Source organism: Lissotriton vulgaris, chromosome 10 (assembly GCF_964263255.1).
Source record: "Lissotriton vulgaris chromosome 10, aLisVul1.2, whole genome shotgun sequence".
NCBI classification, from domain to species: Eukaryota; Metazoa; Chordata; class Amphibia; order Caudata; family Salamandridae; genus Lissotriton; species Lissotriton vulgaris.
The window spans coordinates 979039046-979064456 of NC_141698.1; the positions used below are offsets into that span (position 1 = coordinate 979039046).

Here is a 25411-nt window from a genome sequence, read left to right on the forward strand (position 1 = left end):
TTTTGGGGTAATTCATCAAGCAGGGGCTGAGAAAAAGGGGGCACCCAAATTTGGCATGGCAATATATATTGGCCCGAAGATTGTGCTGTTTGTGATTTGGTGTGAATCTGTTCAGTAATTTTTGAGAAATTAAAGTTTACAAATATTTTTATAACTGGACAGTTGGCTCCGAGGGACTCCTGTAAGAGTCTCACAGGAGCGATAGTTCAAAAATTGTGCGTTCTGATTGGCCCATGGATCTTTTTTTCCTTGGGCATTTCACTTCCACAAGAGTCAGATTCCCACAGGAATCTCATCCCCAGGTGGTTGATTGCTCCTCTAAACACAAAATATTGCTATATTTTACTATTATACAGGCAGACACAATTGCAGTTATCTTGCAGTTAAAAGGGGCTTGGGTTGAATGGTGCAACAGATACAGTACAACCAGGACTAAAATCTCTAGCACCCCACTAAACACCTAATATTGCTGTATTTCACTACTAAACAGGCAGTCACAAGTGCAGTTATCTTACAGACAACACTGCCATTATTTGAATGGTGCAGCAGGTGCAGTTGCACTGGGCCCAAAAGTAGTCAAAACTCCTCTAAACACCTAATATTGCCATATTTTACCTCTATACAGCTAGACACAATTGCAGTTACCTTTCAGTTAAAAGAGGCTTGATTTGAATGGTGCAGCAGGTGAGGTGGCACCGGGGCCAAAAGCTTTAGTACCCCACTACATGCAGAATATTGCAAAATATTACTACTAAACAGGTAGTCACAAGTGCAGTTACCTTACCTAGGGCCATGATTTGAATAGTGCTGCAGGTGCTGTGGCCCCAGTGCCCAAAAGTTGTCAGAACTCCTCTAAGCACCAGTTCTATTATTTCCCTCTTTAATTTTTCAAATTTTTGCTGCAAGCTACAACATGCAAGACAAAACGGCTTTATATTAATAACATAGGCAAAACCTAATGCATTCACCAGTGCTTGTTAAATCTCCTGCCAGATGGGAGCAAACATGCAAGTCTGCTCCCCGCTTTTGGGTATTTAATCACGAACCTGCTGGCTGGGAGCAGACTTGTGTTCTGCTTCCCTGCCTGTATTTTCGTGGGCAGAGAAAAAGAACACATATTGTTTCCATTTGCAGGAATCAAGCAAAAAACAGCTGCTGCCTCTGAGCTTTAGCAATATCAGCTCCTACACCACGCGGGGTCACTGGGACTTACCCTGTGGCCCTCAATGGTCATCATGGCCACCTCCCCTTTATAATAACCTGTAGCAGCCAGGGATGGGGTGCCTATTAAGGCTCAAGAAGGGGGGGATGCATGCCCCCTTCCCTGGTTAATTTCATTCGCCCCCAGGGGATGGGGACCCCACCACCTTTTAAGTCTTGAGGGGTGCCACGCAGCCACTCCCCTTTTCATTGGAATTTGGCCCCAGGGGATGGGATTCCCAAACACAATTAAGGCTTGGGGAAGGATGCTGCACACCCCCTCCACTTCTTCCCTTAATATGTATGTTTTGGTTCCGGGGATGGGGTCTCCGAGGCCCGAAGGCCAACCCTAAGTCGCACATGCCAAATGATGTGCATGGTGTAGGGTTGGCAGCCTGCAGGGTGTTTGGACAAAGGGCGGCCTGGTGGCAGGCCTAGCTGCAGCCAACCCAATGCTGCACATGGCGAAATACAGTGCTCGGCGTGGATGTCCTAAATGATGTTATAAAGCATCTAATAAGTAATGTAATATGTGATGCGTAAGCAGTGCATGGCAGGACAAGAGTTCTAGTTAGCTCTGCTGGAACAATTTTCAGAGTGGGGGTGCTGACATCAATATTACATCACTGAAGTCATGGGTGATCATGACAATTCCTAACTCTATACAGCAAATGTATTCAGCAGGAGATTGGTAAGGATGTAGTATGTAGCTGAAGGTGTATTTTGGGGGATGCTGTAGCAAGTATATTACTGAAGCATTGTGCGATAGCGCACCTGTAGTTATAGACAGCGGATAATCCATTGAAACTATATAGCACACAAATGATAATGTGAGGAAATCAGACTTCAGTGAATTTGATCATTTAGTGTCTTGATTTGATTTGATCCACAGAAATTACAAAAAAAGAGATATTCTGAAAGTCAATTGTATCTAAATGTTGTGTTGCAAAAAAATCTTTACAGCCTTTTCTTTCACTTTCTCTGCACCCCAGCAAGATTGTCACATAATTCACTTTTAAAGTTCCACTCACTTTGCAGTCCCATGAAGGAAAATTAAGCAATCCCCATGTTAAAAGAATAAACCAGAATTTGTCAGACGGCATAGCCTGACATTTGACCTGTTTGAAGCACAGCAAATGTGACAAGATAAATACATAATATAAAGGCATCATTATTTATTGCTCTTTCTTGACCCACCAGAAATTAGTTGACAACCTAACATTTGGGAAACTCTATAGATATTGCAAGTGGATTTGTTTTTTTTACATTTTAGGATTCACATAATGAACAGCAAATGTTTCTTATCTTTTTCTTTTTCTTCTGCTGACAGGCTTTATGATAATTTTAAAACAGGAACCTTTATGTTGTACAAAAGTTCTTCGCGAGACTTCGAAGTCCATGTGCGGCAGTGGGACTGTGGGAGTCTGCACTTTCCAGCATCATGTAACTGTGGCTTTGTTGCAAAGGAAGGAAATGACGTGATCGCATTTGATATGTGCAGTGGTCAGCTACATGAATCACAACCCCACTTATCGGTGAAGAGCAAAGACACCATGAGTGACAATGTCAGAATTACCGAATCCTTTCTGGGAAGAAAAGTAACCGTATGTACCATATCTTTTCTTTATAAATCCTCATTAATTTTCTACCGTTGACCTCATTTGGGGAAGACCGCGAAAGACACAGACATCTTGCTTGTTCTGGAAAGGTGATTTTTAATGTGTCAGGGCAAGGATTCCCATAACATTTGGACAGTATGTAACATTTTATTAATTCTAATTTAACATAGTATTTCTTAACCCTGTTCGTAGTTTGCGAAGTAGCGCTACGCGTAGCTAAGCAAAGTGCACTTCGCACTACATGAGCTACGCGTAGCACTTTGCGAACTGCGTAGTAGCCTGTTCGCACTGTGCAAGATGCCGTTTTCAATGATTGCACAGTGCAGACAAGCATCCGGCACTGTGCAATCATTGAAAACGGCATCTTGCACAGTGCGAGCTGTAGTTTTCTGCCGCTCAGGTAGATTTTTACTCGAGCGGCAGCTTTCTCAACGAGAACTGGTAGTTTCTCATTGCGAGTGGGCGCGAGCGTAGGCGACCACCCGCAATGAGAAACCTGACCTCCCCGCGTTGAGAATCTCGCCGGGAGGTTTATTTTCCATGCTCGCGATGGGCAACTTGATGTTGCTGATCGCGAACAAGGAAACAGTCTCACCGGGATGTCATTTTGCTTGCTCGCGGTCGCCAACTTGACATTGAGGACTGCGAGCAAGCAAAAAATGACTGCTGCACTACGCTACACATGTTTGCACTGTGCTACGTGCAATTCGCGTAGTGCAAAGTAGCGGAAACTTCGCAAACTACGCGAGCGTAGAGTAGTGCTTTGCCCAGGGTTAGTATTTTTGGCTTTGTTGTAAAGTTGCTTTGTGATTCATCTTCACCATCTTTTCCAGTGGGAGGACGATCAACCCATTCACCTCCTGACAATATTTTTTTTCAGTTCAGTTTTGGTATTCCAGTAGCCTTCTCATGGGTTCAACCAGTGTTTCCTTTCTCAGTATCTAACTTCTCTAATACAGTACCCCCAGATTAACTTCAATAACTTGCCTTTTCTCACCATCAGGATCATTTATATAATTCTGTGACAATCACTTCATAAGTAACTAATCAAAAATTAGACCTCAATAATGGCCTAAATTAGACCTCAATAATGGCCTACACATACAGTCCCTTACACCCTTCCTCTGCCTCATGGCCAGTTTATTCACAGACCTTTCAATTCACAATACCCTATTCTGGCCAAAGATTTGGAGAGGGCGTTCGAGCTAAAAGCAAGGGAATGCAGCTTTTGAGAAGGCAATCTCTCCTTTTGGCTGCTGAAATAAGGGAAGAGCACTTCGTTTGCTTGGCTACATGCTAATGCAATTGTCACTATGTTCCACCCATCCACCAAAAGTATCAGATTCAGGAAGCAGCTTCTGTTCCATTGTTATGGACACCATTACTCCATTTGGCTATGGATAATTGGATTCCAGATATCTAAGTGTGCTAAACTGAAACCTAGCACATAGTCCTGTTGCTTTAGTTAAAATTCACAATAGCCTGATTTTTCATGGAGTATTGTACAGAACAGTGCTCATCAAGAAACTGATCTGGATACCAGGACCGGCAGTGGGACACTTTTGTTGGCGCCCCTCAATGACCACCTCCACCGCGTATTTCCTCACCACCACCCTTTACTAGTGCCCCTCAAGTCTCCATAACCACTCTCTCTCAGATGCATGTAATTAGTTATATAGTGCTACTCATACCAGTGTAGGGTGTCGGAACACTTAGCAGCAAACATACATTACACAGAGACAATCAATCATGCATTCTTAATCAGGGAAATGTTACATAAGCCAAAAGACTACAAGGTGTAGGAGTGACATGTCATCCCTATTGGTAAGCAATATAGTTTGAGTGCTTGTTCTAGAGTAGTACAAACTCCGAATTTAAAAAGGAACACCATAGTTGGGAGTTCTCTTTAATAATAAGAAATAGTTTCTACCCATATTAACACTTTTTGCAAAAGTAATCTATGCTCTAATCTATACTTTGCTGTGGGCATGCAGTTCTTTGATGAAAGTTAATAGCTTACTGTTCTATATTAGGATTTTAATTTCTAAATTGCAAGTAACAAAAGGATGTCTCTTTTAAAATCAGTAGCCCACTGACCTATTTATATTATAAGCAGTTTGTTCTGCATGGTAAACGTTCTTTGTAGCAGGCATATTGAACCTCTGCGCTAACTTACAGTGAGTCAAAACCTCAGCTAGACAAGACTCCTATCTGTCTCCAGGAAGAACATTATTGACAGGAGTTATCTTAATATTTTTGTTGTTGCCTGGAAATTGCTGGAGGCAAGGGACGCAGCAGCAGGTGCATTAAAACCATAACGAACTTGCAAACACTGGGCCCCCCTCCCAAAGTCAACAACCAGTGTGATGGCACTGGTCACATCACCCTAGAGCCAGCCCTATTAACATTTCAGGCATGCCACATCTGTTTAAAGCACCACCTCAATAATAATAAATTGTACAAAGCACGATAAATTAACTTGACATGCAGCACACTTGGTTTAAGTTGTGTTTAATGATGCTTACACCAGCCTTGCAATTTTGATAGAGGTTTACAGGACTACTACATTTTACAGCCACAATTGTGGGAAATAAAATGGTTACAGCGGGCCAGTGAGTTCAGCATATTGAGGTGAGGAAATGCATATTATTTTAATAAATTAGGGCGGGCACAGTTCTTATTTCTCTCATATGTTTTGAAAACATGTCAATATATAGTAGAGGTTTGTTGCATATGCGTAAAAAAATGCATTGCAACAGAATACAAGTGTTCCATACATGTATCTGTAAGTAGGTTGAAATTTGGGAAGAGGCAGTGCCTAATTTGAGCCTGTGGCTTCTGGTAAACTGCACCAGCACTTAATTGTCAACACAGGCAAATATGTCAGTCTGCCAGATGGCGGTACTGTTTGTCTAATAATAAATCAGCACAACAATAGTTGTTTATTAATCCAATATATATTATTAATGACTGATACCTGCAGGCCAAACTATTCTAATAAATTTGGTGGCTTGAATAGTCTGAATTGTCACACCTGTAGGTGTGTGATGATTAGTAGCTGTATTGGTGCTGTCATTGGCAGTTATGGTAGGGACAATGGGTAGTGCAAGCTGTGGTGACCTTATGACAAGGGCCCTGACACTTATTTATGTATACATTAAGCACTTGGAAAACGACAAGGATACTCTTGTGATCTCCAAAAACATTTTTCAGAGAAATGGCCGCAGTAACAAATCTATTCAGAGGAACCAAGTATGGCTCCTTTGTTCAAAGTAAATCACTCAGAATGTACTTGGACAACCAGCAAAAGAGGCAGGGGTGGTTTAACTTCTAGACAGAGAGTGTGGGGCACAGACAGTCTCTCATACTGGAAATAAACACAGCAAACAATGTAGTGGCCAAGACTGTTATTATCACTGGCAAATATGTATGTTTCTAATTATGTTCATTATCTCCACTATCAACATGTTCTACTATAATCCCTGACAGGCAGAATCATATCAGCTAAATCAGAACATGATGCAAACTAATGACACTTTTTATTTCTGAACATTTTAATGATATTGTGCTGTTAAGTTGTAATGTCTGTCTCTTACAAGGGTCAGATCTCTGAGTTTCATATTTTGGAGGATACTAAAATGAGTACTGTTAAATTTGGTAACAAAAACATTCTTTACCTCTAAGAGTCACAAAGAGACTTTCAGGGATTCGCATAGGTGAAAGTGTGTTCCACAAACACAGCTATTATATTAGGGCGAGACTTGATGGCCAAACTAACAAGCATTGGCACAGCCAATAGGTCTTGCTTTTGGGACCTTATAAGTATTTAGTTATGCAGCAAGATGACTTGAAGATGTAATGCCAATACAGTGTTTAAATAATGAATAAAAAAAAAATATTACCTGAGGCAATATGGAGAGGTAATACCTGCCTGCGTTTGGTTGCTCTATTGAAATATATAGCTTTGCCACAAGAGAACTCCTCCGCTCACCATCCCCCATGAGTGGCAAGGAAAGTATGACACTTGTTGCAAATGTATTAAGCAACTACTACAAAAAAGATACAAGGATATTAATACTTAAGTAATGTTTCCATAAAATAAAGGTTCCCTTTGGAGATCAGATCCTCGTTCTGCTCCACAGAAAGATCCGCTAGTTGTCTTTAAAACATTAAACTCTTCCAACACTCACCCAATGTATTCCAACACTCAGACAATGCACATTCTCCTTTACTTACAACACAAATCACTTGGGCCTCTACACCTGCATTTCAACACACCTAGCCCTGCCAGTGCACAGGCAAGACTGAACTCTTTAACAGTCCCTTACCAGCAGCAACTACCATAGAAAAGATGATACGCAGACGATACCCTGCAATGTCAAGGGATAAAAAACCCTACAAACATTTGTACATGGTATATTGAAGCAGCCATATATGGCAGATCCTGCATGGTTTTTGTTGCTATTGATGGCAGAGTCACCTGTATCAATGTATTTATCTGTGACACCTTTCCTCCGAGTCTCTAGGTAATTGACAAAGTCTACTACTGATGAAAGTAGCAAATGATAGTTTAATTCACGATGTATGGTAATCACTGCCAAGAATGAGCACTGAATAAGTCTGCATGTATTGTACACACCACGAACTGTGATCTAATACCTGCTCATAGAAGGAAAACAAAATGCAAACTAACGTGCACGCGTTGCCAGTGAAAGCAATGCAATGCGTGCACGTTATCGCCTGCAAAAGTGAAGCGATGGGTAAAGGTCTTTTTGCCTGTGCAGCACATGCGTGCTGCGCAGGCAAGACCTTAAAATAACCACCCGGTTTTCCGCCGACAGGACTATGGCCTTCTCCTCCCCTGGAGACATTTCCCTGGGGTCCATGTTATTAAAACACCAGCACCGCACATGTAGACATGCAGAGCCATCACCTTCCACCCAGACTGCCTTCAATGTACATCAAGCATACAGTCTCCTACTTGAGGCTAAATAGCCTTCATATTCACTAAAGTATTGAAGAGGGAAAAGAGTTGTGAGTGTGCTACATACGCTCCGATTGGGCCCCAGTGGGACAAATCATGAAACCAGGGCAAGGCACATGGGGGCAATGGCCATAACAGCTAGAACCCACATGCCTTTAGAAATGCCTAACTCAGCCTATGCCACCGACACAGTGCCCCCGTGCATCAGGAGGTGGTGAAGACTAGGCTTCAGGGTGCTATGCAGTGCACTTACCATGCCTAAGGACACCTTTCAGCTGTCCATTACTTTACCTGAACAAGTAGCTGTTGTAAAGATTGCTGTGAATACAGTGGGCAAAAACCCATTGCAAGAAAATGTCCCCACTGACTGCATAGGAAAGAAGACTGTGTATGGAACGTGCGGGCCCCCATACATACTCCCCGCTCAGCGACCCACTGGGATACTCCCCAAACAGGCACAAGGCCAGAGAGACACTGCTAAATTGATCCATCACAAATTGGAAAAGACCGCTCTTACAGGGAAAGTATTTAAAAAGCAGACACCAAGGTCTCTGCATCCAAAGTCAATAGGGACGGATTCTTATCACGAGGACAAAAGAGCCCCATTCTCGGACATCCAGGCCAGGACCAATGTTTCCATCGTGACGTGCAGACCCATTGGAGCCTCCGAAAAACTAGAAGCCTCCACCCAAAGGAAGCCCCCTTTTCAGTTCTAAAACAAAGCTATCCTCAGTGTCCGGGCCAGGATTCCCATGTGCCGGGGTTGACAAAAAAAACAAAAAACTCCACAGTGCACGTACAAAAAAGTCAGTAAGCTGCAAGGGATCTGCATGACGTAGAGTCCAAGCCTCCAGTTAAGGGAGATTCACGAGAGTGGCCAGATGTCCCGGGAATGGCGAAGCGAGTCCCTGAGTTTGTTGTGTACATCATCTCTGAGCAGACTTTTTAAATTTTTTTATATTTAGTTTTTTATCAAAATTCCTGAGTTCCACATTTTTGAGATCCCAAAACAAATAATGACTCAGCCAGCCTTCGCCTGTGTTTTGTGAACTATCCCACATTTCCGAAGTTCAGACACCATGCCATATTGTTATAGCACCCGACCATAGTGATCTTAGTCACCAGCTAGGGACAGCAGGCCCAAGTACACTGAAAGGAAGCAGGGTGTGGTCCACGGGAAAAGGGTTGCCCTGGGTGAGGGCTCCCAGATGTTCACTGAAGCTCCAGACAATAGTATAAAGACCCGGGCTTTTAGAACCCAGCGGCGCCAGGGGCACGCCCAAAGTCTTCGGATTCACCTGTCTTGGTTTACAGAGACACAGAGTGCTTCTGGGTGGCGTCAGAGACCAAGTTTATTAGCTGCAGCCAGTAACAGTGATAAAAAGAAATACAGCATGGAAGTATTTCAGGAGACTGCTCAAATTCGTAGAGCAAGACATCTCCTTTTATACACTATATTCACATTTACAACGATACACTCCCACTGCGCAAAAATTTAACCAATAAGGTACATTCTTAAACAAAGTATCACATGACGAAAAGCTCAGTTTGCAACATCCCAACCCAAAGTTAATCATTGGGAATGTCCCAAATCCAATTTCCACAAGCAGGACAAACCCATAATTGAAAAGCACAATGCATGTAATGAAGAACATAGGAAAGGAAACAATGTCTGATAGCGAGCAAGATAAGGCATGTGTAAGAAGACTAAAAGTTAACGATGTCCTGAACAATGATTGACAACGATCAAACCAGGGAAATTGACTCGGCAGGGTCAGTTTCAGGTGAAGTAATGAGATCCTTGCAATTCACCTCGGAGCCAAGAAAGACCCTGTTAATGTATACCAATACATGAAGGCCAGGCCACTTAGTTCGTTTGACCATATTCGTCGGCCTGCGTGATGGCAAGACAAAATGGAGGCTTAAACAAAATGGAACCCATGTTCGAAACGAAATCTCCAAATACGTAATGTACTCGCTAGCTAACGTGACCAATTCACTCCACATTAGCCGCATTCTCTAAATACGGTCCGACATCACCAAAATCATGACGGAACCATGACCTTACGTAACAAGGCCCGTTTTCACAGAACCACAGTCCCTCCTTTTGCCATTACATAGGCAATCACCTAAACTCACGTTAATCTGAATCTAGGTCTATCATCATCAGACCTTCTAGGTGTTGCTGGAGCATCATCCTATTACTCTCTACTTCTCTTGAGACAGGTCTCCGCACACACGTAGCAGCACAAAGGCCACAAAAGGTGGGAGCACACTGGATACAAAGACAACAAGAGAAGAGAATAGCTAGAGCGATACCAAGGAAAATCAGAACTTTCCATCCCCATTTAGACAACAGTTCCCAAAACCATCCAATCAATGACCAGTTTCCTTCGTCTACATGAATAGACTCCGAAACCTTATGCAATCTGGAAATGGCTTGGTACACTGTCTGGGCATTATCTGGTATGTAAATGCAGCAACTAGATTGGATCAATTTGCATACCCCTCCTCTATCTGCAAGTATAACATCTAACGCAACACGATTCTGCAATGTCATAACCCGATCAGCCTGTAGCTCCACTGTAATATTGCTGAGAGCACCTGCAGTTTCATTTATGGTAGCCTCAACCACTCTCGTAAGCTGTCATGTGTGTCTGCTATTGGCCATAGGACCCCAAAAGGGTAGGAAACCCTTGAAGAAATATCCTACTTCCTGTGCTGCGGTATCTTCCTGATCAAAAACACCTCTAACATATCTTGTCCTGTGGTAATCCATAGCAGCCGTGTATGTAGGGGGAAGCAAAAACGCCACATAACATGTGCCTGAAAAATCAGGTGGCAACCATGTGTAGGCTCTGTCGTGACATACAAAATATATACCTTTAGTTGGGACAAACGGAGGAGAAGTCTGGGATGCGTAAACATAGGTTTGAGCACATACACTCTCACCTAGCTGAGCTCTCGGATTTCGACCATTACCACGTAAACAAAAGTGGCCTCGATCGGGTACAATCCAAATCGGGGGAGACCTCTTTCGTCTCTCCTTTTCTGTCAAACTAGCGCTATACCCAGTGACATTCCAACCAATATATGCCTGCGCTTCATACTTAGGGATAGCATTGTATGCATCGATATCTCTGATCATATCTACTATTCCCTTTATCAAAGCACTATTGCTCAGGTTGTCTCTCATGGAACGCACAGGGTATACCTCATTAGCATAGATAAACATAGTCTGCAAAGCCCATACAGACCCATTGGAAGAAAAAGGCAAAACTAGATATGGCATACCTCTATCTGTCGTATGGGGCATAAGGCCACATACCCAGCAATTTCTTGTGTTGACTACCAACTGATGTTGATGCAAAAGCTGTATAAATGAGTTGTTTACGAATTACGATCTTCGTGTCTGTTCATGTTCAGACAACGTATAGAATTTGTGCAAAGAAATGGTATTAGAAGAAAGCATAGGTTGGATGGTGGGTGCAGAAATCAACGGTGTAGCATATACAATCCAACCCACACAAGCCAATGTGATACTTAAAAACACAAAAGAACACAGTATAATAAAACATTTGTTACGAGCCAATGTACACAATCTTATTTTAAAATTCATTTTCTCAACAACTCTTTCCTTTACAAAAGACTCCATCCTATACCGTGCTGCTCACAGCAATTTTCCCTCTTCATTTAAGTGTGTGTTCAGGCATCCTAGACACTCCCAGAACCGCAGACCTTGTGTCTCTACGCGGTTCACCCCTTAAGATCTTATACCATGACCCTGCAGCTGAACCCGGATGGTGGTTCGAAAAAGAAAAAGGCACAAAAAGTCTCTTGTCTGATAGAGTATAGTTCACTAAAAAATATCAAAAAATTTGCAATCTTTATATGTCCTTTCTGCTTCGCAGATTATAAAGCTTTTTACCAGAAACAGTCTGATCCTGGAACAATGTCTCTGGATTTGTAGTGTCGAGTCTCATCGACGGAGGCACAGCTTCTTGCAAAACTTAATCATCCTCATGTTCCGACTGAGTCCATGTCAAATACGCATCACTAAAGGGGACAAACTTTTAACTCTCTCGCTTCCCAATTCGGGAATACCATTAACAATACATTGGTCATACAGCAAAGGAAGTGGAAGCTTTTTGGTGTGGGTGGCATGCACCCAATTTTTCTTCCCGGAAACTTTGACGGACGTTCGAGTAGACAAAAGGACTTGGAATGGGCCGATCCACCTGGGCTCGTGATACTTCGTCCTATGGAAGTTCCGGACCAGGACCCAATTTCCAGGTTGAATCGAGTGTCCTACATCCACAGAAGCTAAAGGCAAGGTATTGTGCACCTGTTGGTGAAGAACACGCAATTTAGCAGTCAAATCATGTAAATAGTCAACCAACATAGGGTACTCGATGTCACTGTACTTCTTTGGCCGCGGCACACCCCAAACATTCGCCGGGCGGCCAAACACAACTTCATATGGACTGAGTCCCATTCGAGAATGCACTGTCGTTCTTGTTGGCAAAAGTGCCAACGGCAAAGCATCGGGCCATGCTAGGCCAGAGCTCGCTTGTATCTTATCCAACTTCAACTTAAGGGTGCCATTGTAGCATTCAACCAAACCAGCTGACTGGGGATGATTCGCAGCATGAAATTTCTGCCTTATTCCCAAACCTGCACTCACTTTCTTCATAATCTGGCCCACAAATTCACTTCCGTTGTCACTCCATACCATTCTCGGCAAACCAAATCTAGGGAAAAACTCCTTCAGAAGAACTTTAGTTGTAGATAAGGCAGTATTATCCTTGAGAGGGTAAGCCTCTATCCATCTTGAAAAGGCGCAAACAACCACAAGGACATACTTTAGGTTGTTGCATCTCTCCATATGAATAAAGTCCAACTGTAGAACCTCAAATGGATACGTTGGAGGAGCAAAATGACCTGCTGGAGTTGGGGTTCCCTTACCAGGATTGTGCATCAAACAAACCATACCATTTTTCACCAGATTTTCAGCACATTTCGGAATTCCAGCATTCTGCCGTACTGGAGCCAACAATTTACATATCCCCTTCACACTGAGGTGAGCCATTCCATGTGCCATCGTAACCACTGGAAGCACATACGCATCAGGCAACAACCATCGCTGGTGTTCTGACAACTCAATCCAACAACCAGTCGAATCCAACATTCCCGTAGTCTCTCTCCACACACTCAATTCTTTCTCAGTAGCTTCAGCCTGAATCGATTTCACACTCTCTATTGTGTCTTCACACATTCCTCTTTCCGGAACCCATCTAGCAGGGCCTGCAACATACATTTGACTCGTCACATTTTTCGCCGTTTCTCTCGCTACTTCATCCGCAAACACATTACCACGACCAACGTCATCCGTAACGTTCTTATGTGCACTACATTTCACAATCGCAACTTGGGTCGGCAAAGTAAGTGACTCAAGAAGTTCATTCACCAACTGTCCAAGCTGAATCTTCGTACCATGGGAAGTAAGAAATCCTCTTTATCTCCACAAACGTCCAAAACTATGAGCAACTCCAAACGCATATTGGCTATCGGTGTACACAGTAACTCTCTTTCCTTTCGACAATACGCATGCTCTTGTCAATGCAATCAACTCTGCTGCTTGAGCTGAATTCTGTGGAATACGTGCAGCTTCAACAATCGTGTGCAAAGTCGTAACCGCATACGCTGCAGTTGTATCGCCATTCGGAAGCTTAAAGCATGAACCGTCTACTCATAAGGTACCATCAGAATTCGAAAGAGGAGTATCTTTCAGATCAATTCTACCCTTAGTTTCTTCCTCTGTCCTGAGAAAGCAATCATGCTTTTCCTGAACATCTGTATCTACAGAAATCGGCAACAACGTAGCTGGATTCAAAGTATTGCATCAATTTATATGCACACAACTAGCCAGAAGTGTCAACTCATAACCTGACAAACGTGCACTAGTAAGATGCTGAGTCTTAGTCTTATTCAATAAAGTATCCACTGCATGTGGGACCATCACAATCAACATATTATCCAATACCAGACCAGCAGACTGTCGGATAGAAACAGCCGCTGCCGCTGTAGCTCTCAAACAACTCAGCAACGCCTTAGCTACTGGATCTAAAGTAGCCGAGAAATACGCACACGGGCGTTGCTTGTCTCCAAACTGCTGTGTCATCACTGACAATGCACATCCTTCTCTCTCGTGCACATACAGCGTAAAAAGGCTTACTGTAATCGGGGGTACCCAACACCGGAGCCGAACACAACGCATCGCGCAATTCAGAAAAACTCTTCTGACATTCGTCAGACCAAGGAAGAGGATTCGGTGTATCCTTAAGAGTAAGTGCCAACAGAAGTTTCGCCAATAACGAAAAATTCGGAATCCACTGACTACAATACGAGGTGATGCCCAAGAAAGCACGCACTTCTCTCTGTGTGGATGGTAGTCATTTGCGCAATCGCTTGTATACGCTCTGGGGTCAATCGTCTTCCCTCCTTCGACAAGAGATGACCTAAGTAGGTCACTTCTTGGCGACAATATTGCAACTTCGAAAGCGACACTTTATGATGGTCAGACAAATGCCGTAACAAAGAAAGCGTAGCTTCTATACAAGTCTCTTCATCATCAGCAGCAACCAACAGATCATCCACGTACTGAATAAGAGTCGCACCAGAAGGCAAAACAAAAGAATCAAGCTGAGTCTTTGAAGCCTGACTATAGATTGATGGACTCTCACAATAACCTTGAGGAGCACGCTTGAACCGGAAGCTTCGGCCTCCTAAAGAGAAGCCAAAAATATCTCTACTCTCTTCAGCAATAGGAATACTAAAGAAAGCCTTCTTCAGATCTATCACAGAAAACCAGGCAGCCGAAGCTGGAATCATAGTCAATAAAGCAGTAATGTCCGGGACAACAGGAAACTGCGGAACAACAATCTTGTTCACTTCTCGAAGGTCAATCACAAACCGATACACAGGTGGCTGGGAAGAGTCAGTACGCTTAAGGACAGACAGAACAGGACTATTACACACATTACCTCTCGTTTCTTCAATCACATCTTTCTCAACCAAATCATAGATAATCGCTAAAAGAGCTCTCTCACCATCACTAGAGATTCGATATTGTGGAATACGAGGCAACTTAGCATTCGCCTTGAGGGTAACAACGTCTGGTGGAATCTGCAAAAGGCCAACATCATTTTGACCCGTAGCCCAAAGAGTATCAGGGAGAGAACGCAATTCCAGTGGAAGCCGATCTTTAGACAAATACATTGGAAAAATCATTCTCTTACCCAATGTAAGATGTACTCCCGCAGGAGAACAATACAATGTCGCATTCAATCTCTTCAGCAAGTCCAAACCCAACAGATTCTCACCAAATCAGAGGTGCTTCCAATTCACAAGGTCCAACAGAAAGAGACAAAGGACAAGAAACCGGGTTACGAACTGGGGCGCCAGAAAATCCTACCGAAACATTCGTCAAGCCAGACAAAGGTGCGCCAGGGAGTTTAGAGTGCATGATAGAACTCTTTGCCGCACCAGTATCCAACAGAAAAGGTTCTGACACACCTGATGTAATCACTTCAACATAAGGTCCACTCTGGTCTTCTGGAACTGAACCTACTCCCTCTCTTTGTCTATGGATGTCCTATCTATCATTACAGTCAGCATTCTTACTCTCAACATAGTAATCATCAGCGTAGTATTGAGCTGACTGACCAGACGCAACATTCTGTTGATCAAAACAGTTCATAGAATTCTGTGGTGGAAAGGAACGTCCATTCTGGGGGAACACACCACGTCCTCTACCCCTAGGTACTTGCTGGACAAATCGACCTCTCACACCAGTCACACCATTAGCACGTTGTAGCAGAATCAGACAACTATGCTTGAAGTGGCCGCCTTCCTTACAATACGCTGACTGATTAGGGCCTACCGGAATTTGCTGCGGAAAAGACTCGGGCTTCTGCAACACTCTCTGAAACTGTGGAGGTTGCTGAAACTCACGCTGATTAAAACGAGGCGGATATGCCTGCTGCAAAAAAACCTTCGTCTTCAATTCTTTAGCCTTTTTCTATGCTTTATCTTTCTCATCTTTATCTCTATTCTCGTAATATTGTGCAGTAGCCAATATCTGGGCCAAAGAATAAACAGCCCATAAACTCTCAGAGGCCTTCAATTTATTACAAAGCTCGGGGAGCAAATTATAGACAAACTTATCCACAAACAACCTTTGGACACCTTCCGTACTCATATCTTGACCACTATGATCGATGAACGTCTCTTCAAACCCAGTGAAGAAATCAGACACACTCTCGTCTTTCTTCTGCTTACATGCTGCTAACTTATCCCAATTCACTCGCATAGGAGGCATCAAAGTTTTCATTAAAGTAATATTCTTACCAGGGAGTTCTGTAATTAAAGGCTCAGGTTAAGCCCCACCACCTTGACGACCATCTGCAGCAACAATATTAGCCCACATATCTCCTAACTCTACTGCATGATCCTCGTGACGGATCTTCGCCCACAAGGGTTGAGGGACTACATTCCCCAACAACATATCTATGTCAGCTAAATTAATCACACACGCATTAACTGTCTGGGACAACTCTTTATAATAACCCGCAGGATTTTTACGGGGGTCAGGTAGTCTGCTTAAGAGCCAGAACTTCAGCTTTCTTCCAAGGAACATGTACCCAGACACGCTGAAAATGAGCCGGTACACCCAGAATACCCTGATTAGGGACAGCCACAACTTCCTCTCTCCATAAAGGAGGAACTTCTCTCATCGGATATTGCTTCACTTTTCTCCTAACAGAAGGATCAGACAAACAACAACTGAGAAGGGAGTCTACACCTACACGCAAGAAAGGTCTCTAACGCTTCTTCAACATCGGGACCCACTATCGTCCCTTTAGCAAAGTCGGACTGAACATTAAGTAACTCCGATGGAATCGGACCCAAATTGGTATCGTCCCACTCTTCACTGAGGAAAGTACACATACCCTCAAAAACATACCTTTGTTTTGGCGCTTTCCACTGTAGGAAAACATCCATAACCACTTGCAGATCATACCTGGAGGCATTCAAAACCCATCTACAAGCAAGGAGATCTAACACAGTCCACTCCTCGGAACTAGGGAGCTGACTACGCGTTTGTTTCCTTACAGAATCTGGGGTCATATTAAATGACCCAAAAAGAGGAGACAAAAAGCTAGTGACAGTTTCAGCCATTCGTTGTCGAGTAGAAGGAGAAGTTGACATGAGAACAGGAGACAAAGTGTTTTGAGAAGACAAAGACATAGGGTCAGTAGAAAAGGAAGTTAAAGGCAAAGGAGTAGAAGGCAAAGGAGTTTGAGGCAAAGCTGGCGGCCCTCGAGAAGGCTGCGCCAGAGGAGAGAGAACTAACTGTGGAAGAACCGGTGGCTGAACAACAGCAGGAGGTTGAACAACTGGAGGTTGCACAACTGGGGGTTGCAGAGGTGCCGTAGCACTCTGCATATAAGGGGGTGGTGAGCTCAACAAATGCAACATCAAAGGATCCTTTTCAGGGTCCTTAGTCACATTCGGGACAAGAGGTGGCAAAGCCGGATAACACTTATCAATGGCCATGCAACGTTGTCTATCTGACACCTCAATCGCACGATCTTCTTCATCTTCTTTAAACTGCCTAGCAGCTTGCATTATCGACATATTCTTATCTTTCCTATCTCTTTTAACTTGCTTAATTTCTCGCTGTTTGGCTTCCTTACGCCAGAGGCGGAAAGAGTCAAACATCGCCGGCCGGGATTTCTTCCTAAATAGCGTAACTTCCAAATTATCTAGAACATCTGATTCGAAACTACCATGTTCAGGCCATTTTAAGACACCATCTTTACGTGTATAGCGGACCCATACTTCATTATAGGTAATGGGACCCACACCATGCTTTGAATAGAGCTCATAAGTCGGAGTTCCAACCGGAGGTATCGGACACGAGTCCTCCAATCGGGAATCCCTGTTGCAACTACAACAAAACAAATTCCTAAGTTTGCTAAGACCAGGCATCTTCGCTCACTAATCTAGCTTCAACCTTCAAGGGGTTATCTAACACGATATACTCGCAAATGTACGAGCCCCTCGGCTTTGGTATTTGCAAAAACCAAATCAAAGAACCCAAGAAACAAAACCAAGTCGGGGAGCGACCCACTTATACTTAACCAAAATGTCCTGTCATGCCACCAGAAGACAGTCTATCGTCTCGCTCTACAAATCCTCACAAAAGGGTCCAAGACAGGACGACAGTCAGGACAGCAGTCCTTCGTAGCCGTCGGAAAGGGGAAGCCTCGTAGCAAAAACCTTCAGTCCACATTCGACGTGCCGGGGTCGATGAAGTGGGGGCCCTCTTTCAGAATTTCCTCACGAAGCTCCTCACAATCTTCGGGCTTGGACCGGTACCACTGAAGTCGCCCTACGTTGGGCGCCAACTGCAGAACCGGGCTTTTAGAACACAGCGGCGCCAGGGGCACGCCCAAAGTCTTCGGATTCACCTGTCTTGGTTTACAGAGACACGGAGTACTTCTGGGTGGCGTCAGAGACCAAGTTTATTAGCTACAGCCAGTAACACTGACCCAAGAAATACAGCATGGAAGTATTTCAGGAGACTGCTCAAATTCGTAGAGCAAGACATCTCCTTTTATACACAATATTCACATTTACAAGCATACACTCCCACTGCGCAAAAATGTAACCAATAAGGTACATTCTTAAACAAAGTATCACATGACGAAAAGCTCAGTTTGCAACATCCCAACCCAAAGTTAATTATTGGGAATGTCCCAAATCCAATTTCCACAAGCAGGACAAACCCATGATTGAAAAGCACAATGCATGTAATGAAGAACATAAGAAAGGAAACAATGTCTGATAGCGAGCAAGATAAGGCATGTGTAAGAAGACTAAAAGTTAACGATGTCCTGAACAATGATTGGCAATCTCAGACAACGATCAAACCAGGGAAATTGACTCGGCAGGGTCAGTTTCAGGTGAAGGAATGAGATCCTTGCAATTCACCTCGGAGCCAAGAAAGACCCTGTTAATGTATACCAATACATGAAGGCCAGGCCGCTTCGTTCGTTTGACCATATTCGTCGGTCTGCGTGATGGCAAGACAAAATGGAGGCTTAAACAAAATGGAACCCATGTTCGAAACAAAATCTCCAAATACGTAATGTACTCGCTAGCTAACGTGACGAATTCACTCCACATTAGCCGCATTCGCTAAATACGGTCCGACATCACCAAAATCGTGACGGGACCATGACCTTAAGTAACAAGGCCCATTTTCACAGACCCACAGGTAGAGCACAGGGGGCACACAAACCCCCAGCGCATGTGTGGTGAATAACAAGTGCTTCATACCCCGCATGCACCCTCCAGGGAAAGCAGTCGGCCTGATCTCGGACACCTCAAGTAAGTATAGCCAGGGGCAAAAAGGGGAACACAGAGTAGCCTCCAATACCCTCACACACATGACAAAGGAGATAGTAGATCCCACAAGACTTAGAGAAACACCCAAAACTAAAGAGAGAAGCCCCCAAAACTAAAGAGAAAAATCCCAAACTTAGGCCAAAAAGAGATTTCCTGAAAAAAGGTGTGGTTGAGATACCTGGTGCCACAAGGTAGGGCCACGTAGACACACACATGAATCTCAGGCTGCGTTGCAAACACCAGCAACACTAAATAGCAACATGCCTCCCCACCGCGTACTCATTCGCACATGTAGTCAAAAAAGACACAACTCACACCAACAGCACCTCCGTGCACACACCAAGCAAGACACATTCATGGAAGAACTAGTGACACCCACAGAATTCCTGTTAAAGCATGATGCTGTCTGTCTCTATGCCTCTGAAGATCACCTCACAAATATCTTGCACTAACAAAGGATCCATTTAGGAATAAAAGGATGTGGACCAATGGCCCATAAAAGAGAATACCAACAATCTCCTTATTTTCCCAGAACTATCAAAAATATACCCGTCTGGTGCCACCTTCTGGTGCCTCACAAAATAGCGACCAGTGGAGTGTGGAAGACACGCCCCAAAGAAAAAAATACAGGAACCCAGATTACGACACATATATAATGTTTGTTGAGTTAACAATGAAACAAGCTCTTATACAAACAGGTCAACCAGCGAACCTTCAATTCACCAACACCCAGCTGCCACAGCAAACACCCCAGCCCGGACGAGAATTTTGCATTTGAAACTTTAAACTAAGACCTCAAGCTTTTATTTTGAACTGATAAAGGAAACCACGGCCACCAGAGAACCCCAGACGCCTCCCAGGTGACCAAATTATTATGAAGATCCTGTCTATTATGGAGGCCACTTCACCTTTTCACTACCAAGGAACTGTCAAGCAAAATGCAGTCTATTCAAAAGTTATCACAGCACTTGCTTTGGGGCCTCTGCCATGTCACTTATATTTACACTCAGCAGAACACCAGCATCCCACAGTGGTGCCCTCTTGCACAACATAAGGTAGCAATACAGGACTGCAGTTGCTCCCAAATATCTGCTAAGTCATGTTATGTCTGTTTGCTGATCCAGCATGCAGTAGGAGCAGTCAGGCTTTACATATTCCAAGAGGCAGCCCCTGAGAGAGAAAAACGCCTCATCCACTTATATCCATGCAGATAAGGGCCAAGATTCAAACCAACAAAGCAGAACCAAACAGGGTGGTAGTAAATTTGACCCTATAAGACACCAAGCCAATTGCATTATCCTCTTTGCTGAAACTTATGACATCCAAACATAGCTAGTCAGGATGTGCAGAAAGAACACCATAGGAGAGGATACTGTTTATCCTCAAGACTTCCCAGAGAAGAAATTCTTGGAGGTAGCAAAACCCCAAACTCAATGCACATACACATCTGCCCCTGCATCCATCTGTGGGCCAAGTATTGCCCTTAGCATATCTGGGGCAGTTTTCTCAAACAACAAGTGGTCTCTCGACATGAAGTTCTAGGTCCACCCAGCTCGAGGATATGAGGAGAAATCAGTCACAGGGTAGATAAATGAATGAAACTGCGATCACCCCCGGTCAGGAAATCTGGGACATTGAGGTGGTTGAATATACTTCGCTAGTAGGGTCAACCCCTAATTGTACAGGAATCTACACTATATTCCTTATGTTTCAGAGGTAAAGGAACATTTCCAATGTGCACAAATGCTAACTGCGACATGATCATGCACATTCTGGCTATGCAATGGGGCACCTCCGGGGTGATGGATTTCTACTGGCAGTGCAGCGAGTTTGACTATACTCTGCTAGCCCATTGATGGCACAGACTCTGTTCACTGGTCACCATACACACCCTGTCCCTGGTTTATCCTGGAGAGTAAGTATTGGACTTATACCAGCACCCATTTAGGCAGAAGACAAATTTGCTGCTCCAAGCACGTGAGAAGAGAATTGTGGTCTATTTTGCCTGGACTCAGTACAAGGACATTACAGAAGAATTCAGACTGTTTACTGATACACAAGTTTTGGCAGGAGGGTCGATACCCTTTTTCACTCTGCAGACAAAAACCCATGCCCGATGTTCACAAATGACCACGTGGTAAATGCTTAAAAGGCTTAAAATTATGAACAGCACTGATATGTATTGGACTTGATGACCATGATGGTGGAATGAGTGTGTGCCAAGATCGGTGTGGCCTGCTGCACCTTCATTCCAGGGAATTACGCAGGTAATGGGACATTGACACTTGCCATCCAAGCTCTGCACCACTTACAGAGAGACATGCGTGAGAAGGAAGTTACCCCTGAGCAGGAGTAGTTTTCAAATTAGTTCTCCTGGCTCCCACAGTGGATTATTGGTTTGTGCAGATCGCTGTTGCCAGTTTTCATTGTGTTCATATTTTTGTGTCGGTCTGTACAATTGGGGATTACCCGCTGTAAAAACGCAGATCACAAAACGGGAAAAATGCATGTAACTGGGAAGGTAATAATTTTCTAGATTGATCCGAAGGAGCAACATATCCCCAATAAAGTAACTGTTGAAAGGTATGAGTTAGATAGTGTAGTTGACAAATCTAGTAGAGTAGGTAATGTCACGCAAATGTCACGTTTTGTAGTTCAACTTACAGGGAAATTAATATAATCAGCTCAGTTTAGAAAGCAATTATGTATTTTCATACATGAATCAATACTTTGATAGCATTTCCTAACATTGACAGAAGAAACATTGCTTAAAAAGTGCTTACCAAAGTTGTTCATTCTAAAAAATCCTATTACTCACATCTTGAATTTGACCTAAACTGGATTTCCTCAAATTCAGAATTTGTTTGAGCATCTACATTTTCCTAACTGGCAAACAATCCCTTCAGTGTCTGGGTGCTTGGTGTGGAAAAAAATTGCTGTCTCGGCTTGCACTGTGTTGAGCTGACTGCCCAGGATTTACAGGTATTTCTCAATATAAGCTATGGACATCTAACTGGAAATGTAGTCTTACCTACTCACCTTCATCAATGTGGTTTGACAGTGATGTGTAATTCTCCTCCTGTCACCACAGTTATATTTATATCTGATGATCCTTGACACTTCAAATTAATAAGCAGTCTAGTATCTGTGACTTTACCTATGGATATTTAGAAGAATTATTCCTCTGTTACCATTCTCTTGTCACTTAGCAGAACTTCAGACACTCTTAGACTTGTGACTGAGTTACTGCAATACACTCTACCGTAATCTACTAGTTTATCTAATCAATATAATTTGGCGCTCATCATGTTATCTAGTTTACAGTTGCATAGCTACTCCTGAACTTCCCTCAACCATCTTCCTTGTCCAATCATTTTCCCAAGTTACACTCACTTCTGGTTGCTAAATGCTCATTATCCAAAAGGCTTTGCCTTTGACAAAATATCCTCAACAAGTAGCCTACCTTCGTACTTTCCTGTCCTGTTTGCCTATCCGAATGCTTTGGTCGTTGTCTATAAATCTTCCAATGGTACCTAAGAGGTGGAAGTTCCACCAAAGTGTACACTACTGGTCTTTCCAGGGTTTCAAACATGGGTCTGCTCTTCCTTTTTCTATCAACCTATCTTTTGTACTGTATGCAATTGAAAACCTGATTTTTCTTGATCAAAGCTTACATTGTTCTGTTTTGAGTTTTGATGTTCCTGCCCTAGCAGTGTGCTTCATACATTATTAAAGACAAATTACTCTGCTGTGATTTAATTAGATTTTTGGTGTTCAATTTGAGTCACTTATTTTGATGTAATTTCTAAGATCACTCATAGATAATGGAGTTTTGCCTCTAGTAAAATAAAGAGTCCGTGATTCTGTTGGCTGTAACTAAGATGAATTGGATTTGCTCAATGAGTAATACAAACTATGAATGGTAATAGATTGATTGATTGAACCATCACTGGTTTAGACGTATATCTTTGGGTTTTAAACTCGTTTATTTGCCAAACTAATTTAAAATTTATTGTATCAAGTAAATAAGTTGCAATTTGTTATTTACTGTATTCCAGGGTAATTAATTCACCAGATTCTATATGAACTAATCTTCCAACTTGCTGTGCTGAAATCTTCTCTCTTTTGGTAGATCTCCTTCTCTTCTGGGGCTTTCATCCGCTCTGATGTGAGTGACTGGGGAATGAGTCTAACCCTCCGAGCCCCAAGCTCGGACTATAAGAACACACTTGGACTGTGCGGCACTTTTGATGGTGATACTGGGAATGATTTTCATGATATCAATGGTATCGAAATCCCACAAACCTCTGATAATCATCACACGTTTATAAATGAATGGAGGTAAGGACAACTTTTTAAAGAAAGCCTCTTTATTCCTTTTTATTGTGTTTGTTACGACAGACCCTTCAGTCAATCCAAAGCAACCATTATCAAATGATCAAGGAGGATGAGAAAACAGAATGGTCCAGCTACTCATTTCCAATGGTATCTTACCAGTTAGCAAATTTGACAGCCCAAGGGGAAACCAGGTATTGATGGTGGGACATTCCATTTTTATTGATTAGCATGGTGTAAATCCAGTTTTGACTTTACTTTTTTCAATTAAATTTGGTAAGTCTGATTCGCATTTCAACCAATATTGCCTGATCCCACGAACCCACTCCTGAGGTGGAAGCCGGGAGAGTATGCTCTGTGTATAATTTTTAAATTGTTGTAAACTGTTGATTTTACTTCACATTTCACTCACCCCTGGGCACTTCCCTTAAAGCTGCCTGCAAGTCCCTTCCACAGCGGATTCCAGCGCTGCTGCACACAGGGAAGAATCATCGCCGCCATCGCGCGCTCGATCCCCGGGCCACACCCACTTTCGAGGCCAAGTCCCTTTCCTCTCTTTATCAATGTGCATTTACCGGAAGCGCAGCGGACGAGCGCAGCGGGCACGCTGTCAGCGCGCCAAAGGCTAGCCTGTCTGCGCCCGTCCGCGACTGGCCGGGACTAGGGGCTACACCCCCCACTGGTCCTACACAAACTCTGCTCACACCAATTCGCTACTCGCGCAGTGAGCTATTGGCCTTCAACAAAGCTAACCGGGACATAAAACCACATTTCTGTTCCCAAACCGACCCAGGCTTATACTATGGACCCATCTCCTGCCTCACCTGTCGATGGTCCAGTATGAGTCTAACCCCAACAGACCATCACATAATTCCCGTAAACAACCATCTCGAGCGGAGTTGCTTATATCTTAACGCAAGATCCCTACCTAAACATGCCCTGGACATCTGGGATCTACTTACATCTAAGACCCCAGACCTGGTTTTCGTCACCGAAACCTGGCTATCTGAAACCAGCACTCCAGACCTAGCAAATGCCCTTCCCCTAACTACAAACTCATTACACAAGACAGAGCGGTCAAAAAAGGTGGCGGAGTTATGTGATATTCAGGGACTACCTATCATGCCTCTCTGAACCCACAACTGTCTACACCGAACATCAGACCCTATCATTCAAAGTACTTTTTGAGGGCCTCACCAACTTAGCCGGCGCAGTCATATATAATCCCCCAGGACAACAAGCCGGTCTCGGCGCCAAACTACTGAATCAACTACTACCATTTTGTTTAAAAAATTAAAACTACATGGTTGTTGGTGACTTCAACATCCATTATGAGAAAATGGATGCTCCAGGATCCTCCCAATTGGAATATGACATAGGAATTCTCCAACTAAAACAATGGATAGTGGGTCCCACGCACTTAGCCGGCCACACCCTAGACCTACTATTCACCAACATCGAATCCACCGATATAAGGGAAATTCTCCCCCTATCCTGGTCAGACCACTCCATGATATCCTTCTCATTCAAACTTCCCGGTAAACCTCCGAAGCCCAAAACAACCCCTCTCATCTCTAACAGAGCTTGGAGGCTAATTAATGAGTCTAACTTTGAGAACTATTTCAGTGAGGCCGACGCCACACCATCAGACGATTCCCCTGTCTGTAAAAATGTTTCCCTATTAGATGCCGGAATACGGCAAACATTAGACAAACTAGCCCCTATGCGGGAATCCAGGAAAAAAATTATAACCGAGAAATGGTACACCCCCCACCTAAAAAACCTCAAAAAGGAATGC

The 25411-nt window shown here is 43.4% G+C and overlaps 1 protein-coding gene across 1 annotated transcript in view; it reads left to right on the forward strand.

Moving 5' to 3' along the window:
* The window catches only part of VWDE (von Willebrand factor D and EGF domains), a 395553-nt gene that overhangs the window by 216607 nt on the left and 153535 nt on the right, over positions 1 to 25411 (forward strand). The window contains exons 10-11 of the mRNA XM_086941980.1: positions 2531 to 2804; positions 23411 to 23619. Of these exons, the coding sequence (XP_086798106.1) occupies positions 2531 to 2804; positions 23411 to 23619 (483 nt within the window). The remainder of the gene's footprint in view (positions 1 to 2530; positions 2805 to 23410; positions 23620 to 25411) is intronic.